The 20,981-nt window shown below is 41.9% G+C and overlaps 1 protein-coding gene across 1 annotated transcript in view; it reads right to left on the bottom strand.

Annotated features, from left to right (window-relative positions):
* Window positions 1–1,838: 1,838 nt before the first annotated feature.
* Window positions 1,839–20,981, bottom strand: part of DPF3 (double PHD fingers 3) — a 229,148-nt gene continuing 210,005 nt past the window's right edge. The window contains exons 9-11 of the mRNA XM_006130318.5: window positions 13,294–13,406; window positions 11,093–11,174; window positions 1,839–3,295 (exon numbers count right to left, since the gene is read on the bottom strand). Of these exons, the coding sequence (XP_006130380.1) occupies window positions 3,225–3,295; window positions 11,093–11,174; window positions 13,294–13,406 (266 nt within the window). The 3' untranslated portion in view covers window positions 1,839–3,224. The remainder of the gene's footprint in view (window positions 3,296–11,092; window positions 11,175–13,293; window positions 13,407–20,981) is intronic.

Genomic DNA, 20,981 nt, shown 5'->3' with positions numbered 1-20,981 from the left:
AGGAGGGTAATGTATGCATACCGCACTTGCTAATGAAGCCCGGGATTTGAATTTCCCGGGCTTCATTAGCATAAGCGGGGAGCCGCCATTTTTAAATCCCCGCTGCTTCGAACCCCGTGCAGCGCAGCTACACGGGGCTCGAACTAGGTAGTTCGGACTAGGGTGCCTATTCCGAACTACCGGTACACCTCGTTTCACGAGGAGTAACGGTAGTTCGGAATAGGAACCTAGTCCGAACTACCTAGTTCGAGCCCCGTGTAGCAGCGCTGCACGGGGTTCGAAGCAGCGGGGATTTAAAAATGGCGGCTCCCCGCTTATGCTAATGAAGCCCGGGAAATTCAAATCCCGGGCTTCATTAGCAAGTGCGGTATGCATACATTACCCCGCTAGTTCGAACTAGCGGGGTAGTGTAGACATACCCCCAGAGCTGAAAAGAAAGGCAACAGTTGTTCAGAGATGTGGATGAGACAATGGGGATGAGTAGTTTGAAGGGCATGTTGCTCAATAGAGTTGAAAGAAAGCTGATCATTTAAAATTGTAGTTTTGTTTAAACACTATGTAAATCATCATATAGCTGCTGTGAAGACACGAATCTTATTCAATGGTCTAGGACTGTATAATGTAGGTCTTTAGTAGAGATTTAAAGAGATTTACTCTACCAATGCATGACACAGAGAAAATTTTTGCTCACATTTGGGCATTGGCTAGGGCTGGAAGAGACCTCAGGAGGTCATCGAGTCCAGCTCCCTGCCCAAATCAGGACCAATCCCAACTAAAGCATCCCAGCCAGGGCTTTGGCTGTCCCCTACTAATGGATTAAATTAATCCTAGGGGAAGACAAGAGAGCTGCAAGAGATAGATTTGGTGCAATATAATGAGAAATAAAGTGCTCAGATACCACTCTGGAATTTACAGAAAAGTTTTTGTAGTATTAAAATAATTCTAGGACAGTTTTGTGAACTCACACTTAACTGTACTGTCTGTGACTCTTTGAAAATAAGATTGAGAAAGTGACCAGAATAGTTCCAGTGTCCAAGCTGAAAGAGTGAAAAAGCTAAACAAACCACATAAAAATGAAAAGTAAATTAAACTTATACAATTCATTTAAAAATTAATAGTTTAAGTCGTTATTAGTAACAGAGGGAATGACCTTTTTCAAACTAAATTATATTTATTTTCATAATGTCCTTTTGAATCCTCAGGGTGAATCATTTTTCAAAGGTTTCAATTAACATGCATGTCCCAAATGCAATCTTAAACTATGTCTACACAGCAGCATTATTTCAGAATAACTGGCATTATTCATGAATAACAAAGAGCACGACTACACTGTAAGCCGTTATTTTGAAATAATGTCGAGTTGGAGGACTTCTTACTCTAACTCCTGTAACCCTCATTTCACAAGGAATAAGGGAAGTCGAAGGAAGAGTGTTCTTCTTTTGACTTCCTGCAGTGTAGACAACTCCAAAATCTGAATTAAGCTATTTCGACCGACATCAGCTATGCAATTGATGTAGCTCAAGTTGCATAGTTTAATTTGACTTCAGCCCTGCTGTGTAGACGTACTCTTAGGCTGTGACTAGACTGGCCAGTTTTTCCGGAAAATCAGCCGCTTTTCCGGAAAAACTTGCCAGCTGTCTACACTGGCCACTTGAATTTCCGCAAAAGCACTGATGATCTCATGTAAGATTGTCAGTGTTTTTGCGGAAATACTATGCTGTTCCCGTTTGGGCAAAAGTCCTTTTGTGCAAAACTTTTGCGCAAAAGGGCCAGTATAGACAGCTGACATTTGTTTTCCGCAAAAAAGCCCCGATCGCGAAAATGGCGATCGGGGCTTTTTTGCGGAAAAGCGCGTCTAGATTGGCATGGACACTTTTCCGCAAAAAGTGCTTTTTTTGTTACACTTTTCCGTTAAAAGCATTTCCGGAAAATCATGCCAGTCTAGACGTAGCCTTAATGTCCTTATCTACTTGCATAGACATCCTGATACTACAGTCCTTCTTGCAGGCAAGATTTTCAGTCTGTTTACACACAGATTTTATATATCACACCCAAGAGAGGACAATTCTGTATACCTAACAGAATCAGGAGTACCAAATTTGCAACCTTAAAAATAATATATTTTTTAAAATAGTCCTTCCTTTTTTCACCCCTTAGATTACTGAAATGGAGAAGATTGTTTAAAAAATACTTATTCTTCACTGATGCTTTTGTTTTGTTGTTTTTGTTCACTCTTTTCCATTTCACTTAGTTTGGACAGTGACACTACAATGAACTACAGTGATGCTTCCTTGTTCTGATACATAAACCCAATGCTATTTTGTTTGGGTGCATTACCCAGCAAGGGGCTGTGTCAATAAAGGAAAACTATGTTTATTTAAATTTTAAAACCGTCATGACAATCTTTCCTTTCAGGTTCTGTAAACCATTACCCCTCACCTCTTTTTAAATAAAAGCAGCCTTTTGGATCTGAGTTATATAACAGCATCACTTTAAGATGTTCTCCATGAACATTAAAGGAAACTGGAGAGGAGTGGAGTACGTGTCTCTTGTTCTATATGTATATTCTATTCTTCTTTCATTTAAATTAAAATCAAATTTCTAATATTGGTAAAATCAAAGGGCTTGATGATCCAGCAAACAAATTGTAACTCCAGGAATTTTAGATCAGTTCCTGTTTCAGTGTCAAAATGCTCATGTTATTCACGACTCAGGAAAAAAATGAGCTATCACAACCTTCAAAGCCTCTCTAGTCCTACACAGTGTTGCAATAAAGTAATTTTCAGGCAAGTCTGTGAGGAGAAACAGTTCCCAACATCCCAACCAAAGCATCTAATCAGTTGTGTTTTGGGAACTATGTTGCTAGTTCTTTACAAAGAAGACCAAACTAAAAAGCACAAGGCTGCACAAAATTGACTCCTCGGCATCAGTATAGCAATTTCTCCCTTAACATAATGCATGTGAGCCTATTACAATACGGCATCAACCATGCACAAGAGATTCCATTTGGAGCATTAAAGAGGAACATGTTTCTTCTAGTAGAACCCAGCACCTACTGTATTAGTGAAATCTACTTTGACAATAAATACCATTATCACTTCTTATACTTGAGTGTCCATTCTCTTGATGTGTGTGTGTATCTGTGTGTCTTTGTGTTCTGGATGGGAACTGTGCAATGGTGCCACGACTCCACAAGCAAATTGCGTCTTGATCCCTGAAGCTCCTTATGCTTGAAAGCCAAAAGCTGATGCTCGCTCTCGGAGTAGTTCCCGGCACAAATGACAACTCCAGCTTCCTGTAAATCAATCAACAATCAATCTCACATGGACAGTATTAATTCTGAATATTCAGCTTGTATCCTAGGTTTCAATGGGACTGCAGGTATCTCCCCTAACTGGAATTTCCAATATATTTCTGAAGCAAGTACTGCATTGTTTCTTTCCCATTGAGGTTTTTTTATGTAGAGTCAGATTATCCCCAGAAGTTACTTGTCAGTTGTGATTCCCAGCCTCACAATACTTTTTGACATTTGATAATGTAATGCCAGCATTTCCCTATTAAACAGAAATCTTGGCTATTCAATTTTCAAAATGCTTCCCCTATCAGTTTGGTTTCCTCTTTAACAAAATTTTTAAAACATAAAACTCCTGTGCTCTTACACATCATGGCTACATAGTTGATTTGTAATTATTCTTGTCTTGTACCTATTGGATATTCTAGTACACTCAAATAGAATCATTCAGTAGGATTCTCAGTTTCTATTCAGCTCTGTTGACTTTAATTTAAGGTCCACTAACCTCAAGAATTAACAGATCAATAAACCTGTTCTTCGGTTCTAAAACCAACTAAAAACCAGAACCAGCAGAAACACTTTCAAGTGGAATTTTTTCCAAGGACATAACTATGTACTGAACATAATACAGATCTGAAAATTCTTTCCTTTCAACGATGCAGAGCTTCTGAAGAGCACTGAAAACTACTCTAAATAGTTTTTTTTAAATCTAAATATGTCCAGGAGGCACTGCATATGCTGTCTGAACAAAACAAAAAGTTGGAGTCCCACTGGCCATTATGACCCTGTGTAATGACATAATGTAGATTAACAAAAACAAAACCATTCCCCAAAAACATTAGAGAATGGCCTAAATGATAAGCCTGTCTCTAATCAGGGCATTTATAAACTCTATTGGGGAAGAAAAGGAGAGAGTCTTTGGCTCTACAGTAACTGGAGTTTTTCAAGATGTTTTGACCCTATAGATGATTCTTACCTACAGGATGATTCTTACCGACAACTATAGGACATACCACACTAATACCAACCCTGGAACTTTCCCATGTACGTATACCAGATGGCAGCTTTGAAAATATCTGGAATGAGATGAAAATCTAGGAGTTGATTTGAAGGGTAAAGATAGAAAACAAGGGCTCTTTTCACATCTAGCATATGGAGACAGATCTTTTTCTTTGAAGGATGAGATTTGGAGTAAAAAAAAAACCCAGGAGTTGAATGTCCTGATAGATGTGAAAGTCTGATGAGATTTTAGATAAGAAGCAAAGATGAAGACAAAGAGTCACCTTGCCTCACTAGTACACAGTGTATGGGGATCAGTTTAAGAGCTCCCAAACCACTTATCCTTCTGATTATAAGGAACTCAGGTTTTTGCAGCAGGGAACAACTCTCCATATGTTTCTAATTACACTGAGAACTAGATCAAGGTCCCAGAGTAGTGTGGATTGTCCTATTTAATGAAAGAGGTTGGCCAATCCCTTCAGGAAACTTATATTGGCAGGTTGTGCAAAAAAGTGAAACTTCTTCAGGTGGCTGGAACAAAACTGAAAAATAAGCCTAAGGCTTCTTTTATTTATTTAAGAGGTTGTCAAGTATGAACGGCAGCTGTGAGCATCAAATCTCGAAATTCTTCCACTTTTGCAGGTAGACGTCACCAACCAAGCCATGTTCAGTCAGTGGTTGAAACAAGAGCTTAGCCTACTGTTTTATCCAGTGTCCCGGGTGGGCAGAGACCAGAAACAAGCCAACTACCAGAAGGACAGAAGTTGAATGCCAGAGCTGGAGGATGAACTAGAGTTCTAGGCCAGGGGCAAAGCCAGGCATCAAAGTCCAAAGTCAGAAGTTAAAGGGAAATAGGTTGGCGCAGCAGCAAAAACAGGGGACTGGAACAAGAGATGCTTGCAGATATAGTATGCATTAGCAGCCACTGATCTGCTTGGAAGCCAGGGTTATAAGCAGGGCTGCTGAACCAGTTGCCAGTGATGAGCTGTGGCTACTTTGTCAGTTTCAAGGCAGTGCAGGTGGGCTTATTGGTTACCTATCTGTGAAGTTAGTCAGGATGCAGGTCAGCTGCTGGTCTGAGGTGGTCTGGACCCTCACAATAGGTTTTCCTTGGGACACCTTCCTACTATTCAGCAGTACAGACTGCAGCTCAGGAGAAAAATCCTGTTCTAGGCCCAAGAGCCATCAAAGAGCCAGACCCATAGGTATAACAAGGGGGGATGCACACCCTGATTCCTGGTCTGGTAATCTGTCAGCAGTGAGAGGAGAACAGGTGGCCTCAGAGCTAGATGAGTCAGGTTTGGGAATTATTTTTGGGTCAGCCATGCTGGTGCTAAGAGGATAACCACTGCTTTCTACTGTTAAAGCTTGTTTAAGATTCTGGGGAGCAACTGTATCGAGGATAAATGTATAGCAGAATCTGAAGCTAAGGGCTGCGGAAGGCATCTCCTAGGGACTTGTGACCAAGTCCTCCCCCCAAGCACAGGGGATGGCATTTTGTATTGGTTGGAGTAACAAAGAGTTCTATCTCTGGAGAGCCCCTCAGTAAGAAACAATCTTCTGAAAGATAGAATTGTTCAGCTCCTATCTGTGATCCTGGCAAAAATGTCCATTCAAAGTGCCTGCAAAGGTGTTCTTCAGACCTGATAGACAGGCTGTTGAGATGTGAATTTGGTGGGCTAGACACCCATTCCAGAGCTTTAGTGCCTTTGCACATAAAGGTTGGGGTTCTGTGCCTCCGTGGTGGTGATGTAGTATATTGTAGCTCTATTGTCTGTCATGTTTCTTATGAAGTGACTCTGAATCCTGAGTAGAAAGTAAAGAGACATGTATTGGACTGTCCTGAGCTCAAGAATGTTGATATAGAGCAGGGCTACTCAATACGCAGCCCATAGGCTGCATGCGGCCCAGAGTCCATTTGTTTGCAGCCCACGGTGTGGTTTGGGTTTACACTGCCTGTGGGTGGGATCCTTTGAACATGGCCTCCACTAGAAACGCTCCACAACAGCAAAGTGTCTCCCTTCTGAACCCCGACCAGGATTGTTCTATCTGCTTCCCAAAATCCATAAACCTGGACACCCCGGACGCCCCATCATCTCAGGTATTGGCACGCTCACTACTGGATTATGCAGATATGTAGACTCTCTTCTCAAACTCTATGCAACCAACACTCCCAGTTATCTCCGAGATACTACTGACTTTCTGAGAAAACTACAAAGCATCGATAACCTCCCTAATAATGCCATCCTTGCTACCATGGATGTAGAAGCTCTCTAAACCAACATCCCACATGAAGACAGATTACAAGCAATTAGAAACACTATCCCAGAGGTTACCACTGCCAACCTGGTAGCAGACCTATGTAACTTTGTTCTCACCCACAATTATTTCCAATTTGGGGACAACTTATACCTCCAGATCAGCAGCACAGCCGTGGGTACCCGCATGGCCCCACAGTACGCTAACATCTTTATGGCTGACTTAGAACAACATTTCCTCAGATCCCGTCCCCTTTTACCCTTTCTCTACTTACGCTACATCGATGACATCTTTATGATCTGAACCCATGGCCAAGAAACACTGGATGCATTCCACAGAGACTTTAACAACCTACACCCCACCATTAACCTCAGCCTGGACCATTCTACATGAGAGATCCATTTCCTGGACACCACAGTACAAATCACCAATGGTAAATTAGACACCACTCTCTACAGAAAACCCACTGATTCCTACAGTTACCTACATGCCTCCAGCTCCCATCCAGGACACACCATACAATCCATCATCTATAGCCAAGCCCTTAGATACAATCGCATCTGCTCTAATCCCACTGACAGAGACCAGAAACTTCAGGATCTCTACCAAGCATTTATAAACCTCAATTACCCACCCAGAGAAATAAAAAAAATTGAAATAGTCAGATGAATACCCAGAAACCATCTACTTCAAGACAGACCCAGGAAAACCAACAATAGAACACCACTTGTCATCACCTATAGCCCCCAACTTAAACCCGTCCAACACGTTATCAATAAACTACAACCTATACTGGAACAGGATACTACCCTCTGAGAGGCTCTGGGAGACAGACCCATAGTCTCCTATAGACAACCACCTAACCTCAGGATGATTCTTACCTACAACTACAGGAAATACCACACTAATACCAATCCTGGAACTTTCCCTTGCAACAAACCCTGGTGCCAGCTTTACTTTTTGTCCACATTTTTACTCTGCTGACACCATTATTGGACCTAACCATGCCTATTACAAGATCAAGAACACATATTCCTGTTCATCCAGAAATATATATATGCCAGAATATAATTTATGCCATCATGTACCTAAAGTGTCCGTCTGCTATGTACATTGGACAAACTTCTCAGACTCTTCACCAAAGAATCAATGCACATAAAACAGACATCAGGCTCTTTCACAGAGAGAAAGCTGTTGCTTGCCATTTCAACCAGACTGACCAGTCTCTCAATGACCTTAAAACATGCATATTGCTTCAGAGAGATTTTAACTCCAGACTTCAAAGAGAAGCTTCAGAATTGTCATTCATGCTTAAATTTGACACTTTATGTATGGGTCTCAACAAAGATGCTAATTAATTAATGGAGATTGCCTATCTCCTAGAACTGGAAGGGACCTTAAAGGTCATCAAGTCCAGCCCCCTGCCTTCACAGCAGGACCAAGTACCATCCCTGACAAACTTTTGCCCCAAATAGCCTCCACAAGGATTGAACTCATAACCCTAGGTTTTGCAGGCCAATGCTCAAACCGCTGAGCTATCCCTCCCCCTATTAGCTCACCCATTACAAAGATAGCTTCCCCAATTATCACCCCTAATGTCATTACTTCACAAACACTAACCTTCCCTCCTTACCTCCACTCTGTTCTAAAATTTGATTTGACAATTTTATATGTGTTCACTTTTTTTGATTGTATCACTTTGGTATATATGGTCGTGCCAATTTTCTTCCACAAATTGATCTGAGGAAGTGGTTCTGGCCCACGAAAGCTCATCACCTAATAAACCATTTTTGTTAGTCTTTAAAGTGCTGCATAGTCCTGTCTTTTGTTTCAGCTAGACCAGACTAACACAGCTGCATCTCTATCACTACTCCCATGTGGGGTGAGCATTGAAAGAGGCAAGCAGACGGGCTGGCTGGAACAGACGGGTACAGGGTGTCAGCATTTCTAGCCCCAGGTAGGAGGTGCTGGGAGTGCTGGGGCATTGTGGGAATGTTATGGTTGCTTAGCCTTGTGGGCAGAGCCTGAGAGGTGCTATCTGGTTTATACTGACCACGACTGGGTCCGGCGCAGCGGCTTAAGGCTTAATCTTTGTATTCATGCCCGTCAGTATGAAAGAAGCTATTTGCATATATTTGCATTGATATATATCCAGCCATTTTGAAGTTGCAGCCCTCAGCATGTTCTGTGAGTATCATTGTGGCCCTGGGGGCTTCCAAAGTTGAGTAGCTGTGATATAGAGCAACAATTTTGGGGGATCTATTTGTCCTGTGATGTGGAGTGCTGAAAGTGAGCTCCCCAGTCTAACATGGATGTATCTATGAGGATGATCCTCGTGGGAGATGAATCCTTGTGGAAGATGAATGCAAAAATGTAAAAGCCCCTCCTGTTGAATTTATTAGGAACCAAATAAATTCTCTCCAGGAATAGGAGAGATTGAACTTCCTGCTTCAAGAAACCCACAAAGACCCTGAAGGGACTCACCTGTCTCATTGCTGAAGATCTTGGGCCCTTCAAAGGGAATATCTAGTATATTCTGCTCTTTTCTAGGAAGACCCTGATACACAAAAATAGCTGCAGGCCCTTTTATATAAGAACTCTGTATAAAATTGGTCACCACAGGGAGCTCAAGATTCCAGAAAGCCCAATGTAACAGGGCATATGGAAAAGGAACAGGATCCCCTCAGTGTTCCTACCAGACATAGGTGGTGACTACTTTTAGGAGTTCTCATCATGAGGGTAAACCATTGGGATGGGAAGTTGGAATAGGAAGATGGTGTAATCTTAGACAGAGATGTCTGATTTTGAAGATTTGTCATCTCTTGTGCCCAATGGAGAGGCTGGGAGAATCAGTACTGGCATTCAGTAGGTATTGGCATCTGCGTCAATACTATTGCCCCGGTCTTTGTAGGAGGGGGCTGCAATACCAGCTGGTACTTTAATGTAGGCTGAAAGGCCCTCAGCCACTCAGGAGAAAAGACTCAAGCCTGAGACATTCAGTAGTCCTCATAGGAGAGGAATGAAGCAATCCAGATCAGTGCTCCTTAAGCTGACATGATTCAAGTGGTACAAAGACAGTACAGATGGGCTTTCTGCACTCTCCTTGAGTCTGTGGTCCTCAGAGGGTGCAAGATCTGGGGCCAGTGGTAATTTCTTTGAAGAGTCTCAGTGCTTGGAGGACTTTGAAGATACCAATGTTGGTGCCAAGCTGGGTTTTTTGACAAGGTATTTTTCAGTACACACCATTCTGGAGTTCTTTTTCAACAATGCCAGGTCCTCAGTATTGAAGAAAGCAGAAATCTAAGCAGTACCTTCAGCAGGATACAAGGTCTCCTTAGACTTTGAGGAGACTTTTCCCTCCATTTAGACTTCCTATCAGGAGACCAAGGTCTCTTCTTCTCTGAATGCTTCAGGGGCCTTGGTTTTTGCTAAACAGAGCTAGAGCCAAAGAAGTCACCGGAACAGTCTGAGAAGATGAGGCCAATGTATGGGGGATGGGGGCACTGAGATCTGTCAGGACTCAGGGAATATTCCATAAGAAACAGTTTCATTATGACTTCCCTCAGTTTCCTTGATCTGCTCTTGAATCCAGAGCAGACCTTGCACTTCAATGGGATATGAGAGTCTAAGACAGTGGAAGTAGCTAGAATGCCAGCTAGTGTGTGGCAGGTTTGGCAGGGTGTAGATCTTAACTCACAAAAGTGAGGCAAGGCTGAGGGTGATGGAGGCTGTAACAATGGCTAACAAAAATGGGAAGGAGGGAACCCCTCTCCTCAAAGGCACAAACTTGTGAGGAGAAAAAGAAACAGAGTACTAAAAATAAAAGGAAGACAAGGAAAATTTAAAAAAAAAGGAAAATGGATAACTAAAAGGTTAATCTAATAAACAACACAATGCTCAGTTGAGAAAGTAGTGTGCCACAGAACCATCCCTTCTCATACATCCTTGGTCTGGAGCACCAGGATGAGTATTGTGCAGGCCCAGACCTGCAGAGACTGCTGACAAAACACACCTCTGATTAATAACGTGGCATGCCTGTTGGGACAATACCTGGAAGGAGAACACAACATTCAGGTGAGAAGTGTGGTTTTCAAGAGGAAATGCCACTGAGATTGCTTTTTCCCTTGAAAAATTCAGCATGCGTCAGGAAGGACAGGCTACTCCCTGCATAGCTTCATCAAGGGATATTGTGAATTCCCCACAATTGAGAAATAGGTTAATGGTCCAATCCACCAAATTATCAGCCCTCACCCCTCCTACACAGGAGATTTCTTCTAGCTCAGGTTTCTCCCAATAAAGACTCTTTCAACACTTCCAAATGGTCTCTCGTATTCCTTCAAAACTGGGTCCTTGATCTGCTTCCCTGCTAGCCAACTGTCATCAATCAGATGTGCACTAAAAAGGTGCCTGACATTTTGCCTCTGCCTCATTGCTCTGAGTCTGGTTCCTTCATCCACCTTGCCCAAGGCCACCTTCTGAATTTTTCCCTCCTCCCTGTAGGCCCTTCTGTGGCTCTTGATGTAGACTTCCAAAACATGTTACCTTCTGGGGGCTCAGATACTGGTGGATTTAAGCAATACATGTGATAGCCACGGTCGCAGTCATCACAGAAGAGCAGCTGGTCCTGAAGCAGAATTGTTGAGGATGTGAGGGGAAGGAAAGAGAATGCAAATTAGTCTATTACCAAGGTAGGAAAACAAGCATATGTAATCAGTAGTGTGCATTTTTTAACATAGCTTTAACAATAAGGATATAAGGAACATGAACGGATTTACAAAACATCACATTATTGCTTCCAGGGTCAACCACCACGCTCTCATCACTTTGCCACAGCAATCCCTCCTGGCCATCTCTGAGATGTACAAGACAGCTTGAGTTTCCAACTGAGAAATCTCCCTTTGAGCTGGGGAATCCACCAACAAGATCAGATAAATGGAGAGATGCAGACCACATCTATATATGAGATTGGATTTCCCACTTCATTATACCCACACAGACTTTAAGACCAGAAGGACAGTCACGGTCATCTAGTCTGACTTCCTGCACATCACAGATCCTCTCCCTCCTCTTCCTTAATAGACCCATAGCAAGTCAAAGATAATTCTCCATTTACTCTACTTCAACCCAGCAGGTGGCCTGTGCCTCAAGATGCAGAGGAAGGTTAAAAAAAAAACCAGGGGCTACGTCTAGACTGGCATGATTTTCCGCAAATGCTTTTAACGGAAAAGTTTTTCCGTTAAAAGCATTTGCGGTAAAGAGCATCTAGATTGGCATGGACGCTTTTGCGCAAAAGCACTTTTTGTGGAAAAGTGTCTGTGCCAATCTAGATGTGGTTTTGCGCAAGAAAGCCCCGATCGCCATTTTCGCCATGGGGGCTTTTTTGCGCAAAACAGTTTTTAGCTGTCTACACTGGCCCTCTTGCGCAAAAGCATTTCCGCAAGAACACTGACAATCTTACATGAGATCGTCAGTGTTCTTGCGGAAATTTAAGCAGCCAGTGTAGACAGATGACAAGTTTTTCCGCAAAAGCAGATGCTTTTGCGGAAAAACTTGCCAGTCTAGATGCAGCCAGGGTGTCTGCCAACCTGACCCAGAAAGAAATTCCTTTACAACCCCAAATACGGTGACCAGTTAGACCCTGAGCATGTGGGAAGACCTACCAGCCAGAGACCTGGGAAAGATTTCTCTGTAGTAACACAGTGGCACATATCTCGAAATGAACTATGCAATTTGAGCGACACAAATTGTGTAGCTTATTTTCAAATATCTTATTTTGAAATTTGGCGCTGTCTACACAGGACTAATTTTGAAATAAATCATTATTCCAGTGTCTTCCTTAATCCTCATGCAATGAGGTTTACAAAAAGACGGAATAAGAAGCCCATTATTTCAAATGTATTTCAAAATAATGGGCGTGTTGTTAAGATGCGCAGAATGCTATTTCGGGATAACATCCATTATCCCAAAATAGCACTGCTATGTAGACTTACCCAGACAGCCCTCCCCATGTAGGGTATGTCTACAGTACAGGATAAGGTCAAATTAAGATACGCAACTTCAGCTACATTAATTGCATAGATGAAGTCAAAGTACCTAAACTCGACTTTTGGCACTATACACATTTCAGGAAGTCAAAGGGAGAGCACTCTCCCTTTGACTTCCCTTACTCCTTGTGGATGCAGGACTACTGGCAGTGACCAGAATGATCCTCTCAGTTTGAATTAGCATGTCTTCACTAGACCCGCTAATTTGAATCCTGGAAGATTGACAGTGGCAGCTTCGATCTTTTCTGTAGTGTAGATGTATCCCTAGTGTCCATCTCCAGCTGCTGAGAATATGGGATACGTGCAGTTGTGGGCAGTCTTATTATATCACCTCCTACATAAACTTATCAAGTTCAGTCTTGAATCCAGTTGGGTTCCCTCCCCCTCCCCCGTTGCTTTCCTTGGAAGGCTTTTCCAGAACATCACTCCTCTGATGCGGAACCATTGTTCCTCTAATGATTAGAAAGATTCTTCTAATGTTAACCCTAAACTTGCTGATGGCCAATTTATGTTGAATTTGTTCTGATGTCAGCACAGGCCTTTCACTTAAATAACTCCACCCCCTCTTTGGTGTTTATACTGGAGGCGCGAGACATCACTGTTGCCACTGTTATAGAATTTTGTAGCGAAACAGAGGACAGGCAGTCATTACAGAAGCTTTCACCAGCACTAAACTGCATAAAAAATAAACAAACTCACATCATTTTCAGAAGTCCCACAGAGGCTGCAGGATTTGCACTCAATGCATTGCCACTTATAGGTTTTCACAGCTTCAGTCATGTTTGTGGTGAATTGCAGGCAGGTCGGATGTCCTGAAGAGAATTGGAGAGGACTGTCATTATTAAGGCTTACTCTTTTAATTACTCATTAAGTTTGGGGACAAAATACACATGGACATGGACTGATCACAACATGGGCGGCAACTAACGGATACCAAAGAGGAAAGCAGGCATTAACCCTTTCGCTGCTGGGCACACAAAAAAAATCAGAGAAATCCCGGCTCATTTCCCCATTGGCAAAGCAGTTTTGTTCAGAGCTCTTAAAAACATTTATTTTAAAAGAAAGTGAGAGAAGAAAAGAAATCAGAAGCTCCCACTTCCAGAAGGAACTTATCCATCTTAATAGGAATTGAATTGTGCTTTAATTGCCAGTTAATTCAGCCTGATTGAAGGTCATGGTAGAGATGGGATTTTATTTCTCTTTTCAAGGCTTCCCTTCCCACTGTCCAAAGATCTACGCATAAAGGAATGATTCTGTAAACTTTGCTTGAGTGGGAGCAGCAGAGCCAGGGACAACATGAAGGGGGATGGGGTTTTTAAGAGCTCTGTGCTACTCAGGTTGTTTGGCACAGAAGAAACCAAATTGCACAGCTAACCTTCCAGGATCAAAAAAAACAGAAACAAAAAGCCAATAACTCCCCCAAACAAACTAAACAAAAGGAATAAATACAGGAAAGCTAGCAAAACAGTCACATCTATTTGGGAAGGACAAATTGCCAGAGCGACAACCCCCACTCCTACATGCGTGTCAACTCCAGCTTTGTGAAACAGCAGTACCACGGTAGCGGGGTCAGCAATGGGCTTTCTGGAGGGGAAAATATAAACAAACAAGAAAACCAAGGTAGGGTGAGTGTTTCTTCTGTAAAACAGAACAAGAAAAAACCCCATAGACACCACTAAATAAAGTACTGTATCCCAAGATCACTATTCGAGTTTGCAAGGGTCACCTGGAGTTAAATATTGTCTTTTTTCTCAGAAACCATTGTGTTTTACACCTTCTGTGCTACACACAAGTATTATCATTACATACTGCATGGGGGGAAAGAGGTACATAAAGGAAGTGTGTGTGTGGATGTATATAAGGCTCACACACACACACACACACAATGTAGTTTTAGACATCTTCAGGAATACTGTACAAATACACAATGGTTTGTCTCTTGCACACCTGCTAATATTGGGCAGTTACCAGTATGACCGGGGGGGAAAAAAGCCTTTTAACTCCATTGTTGTAAGGCCGTTTCTTACTAGGGTGGCCAAAGTAGAAAAGTAGAAGATATTTTGAAAATAATTTAACGTCTGTCATTCCCTGGTGGTTACAAATGTGGATGTGGGAATTTTCCTTTCACTACCATACCCCTCAGCAATGTTTCTCTCTTTCTGTTGTACTGTCCAGTCATTACTATGTAATATTTGGCAGCTTCTATTTTTTTAGGCAGTTACATAAATGGTTTCTGAGACTGGCTGGGTAACCAATAATGCTGATAGAGAATAGCCCTTCTTTACAAATCAATTATTGTACAGTCACCAATAGCTGTAGGATTCTGGGTCCCTGGTTACATTAGTGTTGGATCGATGTGCAAACTAAAAATATCTAGTGGTAAAATAAATGCTCAGAAATTAAGAAAAGAACAGAACATAAAAGGGAGGCAATATTAAAATCAGTGTCAGTGTCTGTTAATGTTATTTTTTTAGTAGCTAGAATAAACTGTCTCAATGTGTGTACTGGCAGGGCCAGAACAAAACCCTAGCTAAGAAGATTGCCAGTCTTTGGAGTGTTTAAAATCTCTGTCCAGAATTAAATTCAAATTTCGCAAATGGAACCTATCATTACAATGCATCAAACCAACACTAAGGCTCTGCACATCCTGAACTATGCAATGTCCAGGCCCAGATTTTGTGACTGGAGCTATCTCTGAGAGTGACTCAAGGCATTCTTGCTGAGATGGAGCCTGCAGAACCTGACTTGACACTTGGCTGGGCCTTCAGGGTTAACTCCCGGCAAAAACAGAAGTTCATTTTAATGTCAGTAATCTGAACAAGCACACCATGCGACACGTAAGAGAAGAGTTCATTGCAATAGCAACTAATCGATGTCCACAAAGGCTGCACAGTGCTGGGATATATCAAACAAACCCACTCAGACAGGGACCCCATGCACTAATCACAGAGTCACCAGCTTCAGTCACACATGAAATCAGCACCAGAAGGAAAGGAATGAAATTTAAGAGAAAGTAAATTAGGGCTCGGTATGCACACATGCACACACAAAGCCTGCGTTATCTGTTAGTCTGGACGACAGCTCCATTCTGCCTGGCAATCAGACCCCGACCCAGGAATCATTCCCTCTCTTTCCCCATATATCCAGACTGTTTCCAAATCTTTCCACTTCTTCTTCCATAATGTTTTTAGAATACTGTTTTTGTTGTCTAGACACAAAGAAGGCTCTCCTCACCACATGCCTATCACTTGCTCCTCTTCAGCTTCCCTGACATCAGCATCACCTTCTTCCTGCCCACACACAGCACCGTTGCTGCACACATACTTCTTGCCCCTTGTTCTGGCCACATCCTCTTCCTTTTCAATTCCCGCTACTAGCTTCCTCCTTTACACCACAGGAAGTTCAGGTTTCTTGTTCCAGCCACCAAGGGCTTCCACAGCTTTATTCCTCCTCCCTTATCCACATCTATCTTCTATCATGTCACCTTTGGCCCTATTCTGCTTTGCCAACAAGCTCAGCCTGGGCCACCCACTTTTCTACCCCTCCCATCTGTTCCTCCCAAAAACATCTTGGCAATTTCTTACAAGCTGCTCCTCATCCAATGTATGCCCTCCCTGAATTAATCCGCCCTGCTCCTTCTGCCACAAGTCCTACAAGAAATCAGCCTCTTGAGTTAGGGTAATAAATGATAATGGAGATTGTAAAACATTTCCTAGCCATTGGATCTACTAGCCGTGCCAGCCTGGCCTGTTTTTAGAGGAAGAGCAAAAGTCACGTGCATGGGGTACCAGTTTATTCAATCCACAGTGTTCTGTCCCAGAACTTTGTGATTCCTGAAGAACCAATTTCCAATGGCCAAATGATTGTATATCCCTAGAACTAGCACTCTCTCTCTCTGCTATACCTGAGTTTCTTCACTTTCTGAAGAAAACGGTTGTCTCATGGCTCTCTCTCCTTCCAACCTCCAAGTCAGGTTCTGATTCATGTTCAAGGCCCTTCCTCATGATGACCACAGCCCCAGTCCAACTGCCCCTGCTGGCAATGGAAAAACTGACACTGAGTGCACTGGGAGTTCGATCAAAGCTTGGAGACTTTGTCGCTGTGTAGTTGACAGCACAGAAGTCAAAGGAGTTTTCTTTGCCCTGCTCTCCTTTCTGCTCTCTCCAGCTCCACTCTAGAATGGCCTTGTCTTCTGTGTGATAGAGTGGAAACGCCATAGCAGAGAGAATTTCTGTGGCTATGCTGTACCACGCTCCTGAGAAGAACAGCTCCTGGCATTCCCCCTGCGAAGCATGGGAGAGCAGACTAATTGAACTCCAGTCCGACAGACATATTTTTGCAGGTTCATAGTCATAGCAGAAAAGGCCTGTTTACAATTACTGACTTGCACAAAGAGCAGCCCACAGAATGGCCCACACGAAAGACGTGGTGGAGCTGTGTGCAACAGGGAGCTATGAAGATGGTATTGCTCTCTGTGTATGGGGTTGTGACTGCCTAGAAATACTTTATTCCTATAGTCCTGTGATAAACTGTATTTAACATAGGTCAGGTGCTGTTGAGATGTGCAGGGAAGGTTCTGCAGTTGAAACCCAGTTAATAACACAGATAATAAGAGACTCCAGTTCCGTCTCACATATCTGTCTGGGCTCTGCAAGCTCACAGGAGTGAGAAGTAGTACACATGTATAGTGTCCTTGAAGTAAATAGACAGACGGCTAAAATGCACAAAGGTAGTAGCCCAGACAAAGATTTACACGGCTTCTTTTCTAACAGACCATCACTGGACTCTAACGGTAACTTTCGCTATGGAACACCATAAAGACATGCAGTCACAGCTGCATTAAGGAGGGTGACACGAAGCAATCCCCTTGCCTTCAGCAACTAGTTTAATGCGTAGATAGACCAGAATCAGAACCCAAATCTGAATGAATTTCTGTGGCTCACACCTGCATTACCAGTACTTCATAGGTGCCCCATTGTTGCTTTAAACATCATTTTGGTTGATCTTACAACACAGCCAGTAGACGGCTGCTTTGGAGGTAGGAGAAATCAGTTTCACTGGGCATGCATATAGTGCTAGTATAGGATAGGAGGGTGGAAGATTTTCACATAAATATCTTGAACAATATTTTAAATCTTTCCAGCCTTCACTGACTATGTGACACTAAAGACCAGGAATGACATTGCGGCCAAAAGTGAGCTGCTGCATGCAGGCATTCTGTAATCAGTACAGACCTTAGAATGGCTCATTAGTGCTTCTTCAATAATGAATTCTGTCTCACAAGGTTAATTGTAACAATGTGCGCTGTCACAACAACCACAGACTATTTAAATTAACAATCCAATCAATAATCTTTTCCAAACAAATGCAGAGGCGATTTTGAGAGAACAAGAAGCACCAGCTTCCTTTTTTAAAAGAAACAAATCTGAAAACATTTATGCCAGGCAAAAGGCATTTTCACCCAATTTCAAGAGGAACATATCACCAGCATACAGTGAAACTATCAGACAAGATTATGGTATTTTTCAGTCCTTTTCTCTCCTTCCTATATGAGGTGGACTTTTTGTTTGTTTGTTTGTTTGTTTTTTAATCAATGTATAATGAAGACCCTCTGGACTCCTGGTTACTTTCTGTCAGTAGTCCATAAAGCGTTCAGGGCTTTAAACAATCACAGATACATTGTACAGGTACAATGCCAAATGCTGCAGCCACACAATGTATATAATGGAAGTTCCAGAGCAAAGCCACTGCAAAACTCAAGCGCCTCATATTGCTATGACTGAATCCATGTTGGTGTCACTGTTGTTACAGCAATTACTGAAAATAAAAAGGTAAACAGTAATTCTAATGGGAGATATGATGTAACATACAGATTCTGTCCTCACTTTTCTGCCTATAATTATAGTTCCTTATGCTTATACATGTCAAGTATTGCTAACACCAGCATTCAAAAATCATGAGTCAGGCCTCTGAAAAATTATGAGTTTATCTTAAAATGCAAAAGATTTTTTAAAATAATAATAGATTCTTGCTCTTTTTCATTTTATTCTGGTGTTTGCCACTCAGGGTCCCATTCTGAAGCGTTCCTTAGTAGCCACAAAGGCTAGAAACTTATAAATATGAGTCAGCTGAAATTATCCATAATCACGGGATTCCAGGAGCTGGAACTTTAAGAAAAAGCATTAATCAATGGTCAAATTTCAAAATTTGGAAACACTAGATATTTCTTCTGGGTGGTTCCATAGCACTTTCTCTCAGTAGAGCTCTTCCTCAGAATACTCAAACTCTAATCATGCCAAGATTTATGCATGTGTTTGCAGGATGAAGCCCTAATTCACTGATTATCACAGTATACCTGTGTATTAGGGAAGTACTATTATTCCCATTTTATAGATGGGATAGCGGGCGCACAGAGAGATTAAGTGACTTGCCCAAGCCCACAAAAATAATCAGTATCAGAGCAGAGATTAAAACTCAGGAGTTTCTAGCTCCCTGTCCTTAGAACAGACCAGAATTGAATTAAGCTTTTGTAATATACTGAAAATGTTAAAAACATAAGTGCTGAATATTGCTACACCCAGTTAGTATTTTATTATTAAAGAAAAGAAGGAGAATTGAAGGCATTAAAAATTTAATTTCTGCCTCTTTTGGTGACATAAGAGTGAGAAAACCTGCCCTTTTATTTCAATATCCAACCATGGATTTACTTTCTGAATATGTGTACTGCTGCTCCCTACAAGGAGATAGTAGTTATTCTGCAGGCATGCTATCCTGGTGTTGCAGGTGCTGCTGACAAATGCTGCTCTGCTACAGAATGAGCCTTAAAGGGCTTTGGTGGCCTTAGTTAGTATTCAGGCCAGTCTGATTCTGTGAGCTAGCTCCAAGATGCCAGTAATTGTGGAAGAATTAGCTCAATCAGTAATTGTGGCCATTCAGCTGTAGCAGAGCACACCATTCCTCACCCCATAATTTCTGCTTGATCAGTGTGGACAGAGCTAAAAAATAAAAGAGATTCTGATGCACTATCACTTGGGAAGTACAGGCAGCTACATGCAAGAGAAGGTAGTATGCTTCCAGGTATTGCCAGTCTCAGTGAAGTAATTCACTTGAATTACAAAGAATATCAAATATTCATCACTAATACACTGAAACCTGTTTTAAATATAGGGTACATCTACACTGCAAGGCTATTTTGGGATACCAGAGATATCCCGGAATAGCTACCCTGCGTCCAAGAAATGCGCCCGTCATTTTGAAATATTTTTTGAAATAATAGACGCACTATTTCACCACCCCTGTAAACCTTGTTGCAGGAGGAATAAGGGATGGCTCGAAAGAGCACTTTATTTTGAAATTTGGCACCGTGTATGCGTGCCAAATTTCAAAATAGCCTATTTTGAAATAAAATCAAAATAAGATACGCAATTTGCTCAATGCAAATTGGATATTTTATTTCGATTTTAGAGTGCAGTGTAGACATACTCTTAGAGAGGTAGCCAAGTTAGTCTGTAACAGGAAAAACGTAAAAAACAACAAACAGTCTTGCAGCACTTTGAAGTCTAACAAAACATGTCGATGGTATCGTAAGCTTTCATGGGCACAACCCACTTCATCTACATGTTTTGTTAGTCTAAGGTGCTGCTGGGCTATTTGTTGGTTTTTTTAAGTTGTTCCTATTTTAAGTGGTCATTCAAGGGACCAACAAAACTCTTGCATAATAGCCATTCAGTCTAATTCTCCTCTGAATTATTCAGGCATGAGTCCAGATGGAGTCCATGGGATCTGTATACGTGCAGCTGGAAGAAAGAATGGCCTATGGTCTATATTTGAAGTTATCCTGGAAATGCTAGGGGAGTTTTACAGTGGGTTGTTTGGGCCTTAGTGTAGGCTTCACTCTATTACCTCATATACTTCCTAAGAGTTGTGCTGGACTGTAGTTATGCCAATCCCAAGGATCATTCTGGGAGTCCGGTTCCTAGCTATCTCCCAACCTCAAACAGTTCTTTGAGACATCTGTACCCCAAGAAACCAGCTAGCCAGATCTCTCTCTCTAGCTTTCAGTATACAACACATTTTCCCTTAACATTTCCCACCATGACTTCCATTCCCATATGTACCTTGAGAGTAGTAGTGTATATGAAATATTGGCAATTTTAGATAAAACAGATAAAAATGTGTAGGCTAGACACAGCCCTTCTCTCGTAAGAGCTCTGATTTGACATATTTTGTAATGATTCTTTATTTATACTAATTGAACCAATCTGCTATCAATTATTCATTTTTTAAAGAGAAAAATTCAGCACTTGCTGGACATTAAAAAGTGTACAACAAAAATACCTTCTACTCTTTGCACAAGACCCACAGGCTGTGTCTACACTGGCATGCTT

This window comes from Pelodiscus sinensis, chromosome 5 (assembly GCF_052426305.1).
Source record: "Pelodiscus sinensis isolate ZL-2025 chromosome 5, ASM5242630v1, whole genome shotgun sequence".
Classification (NCBI taxonomy): Eukaryota; Metazoa; Chordata; order Testudines; family Trionychidae; genus Pelodiscus; species Pelodiscus sinensis.
This window is presented reverse-complemented; position numbering and strand designations above follow the sequence as displayed.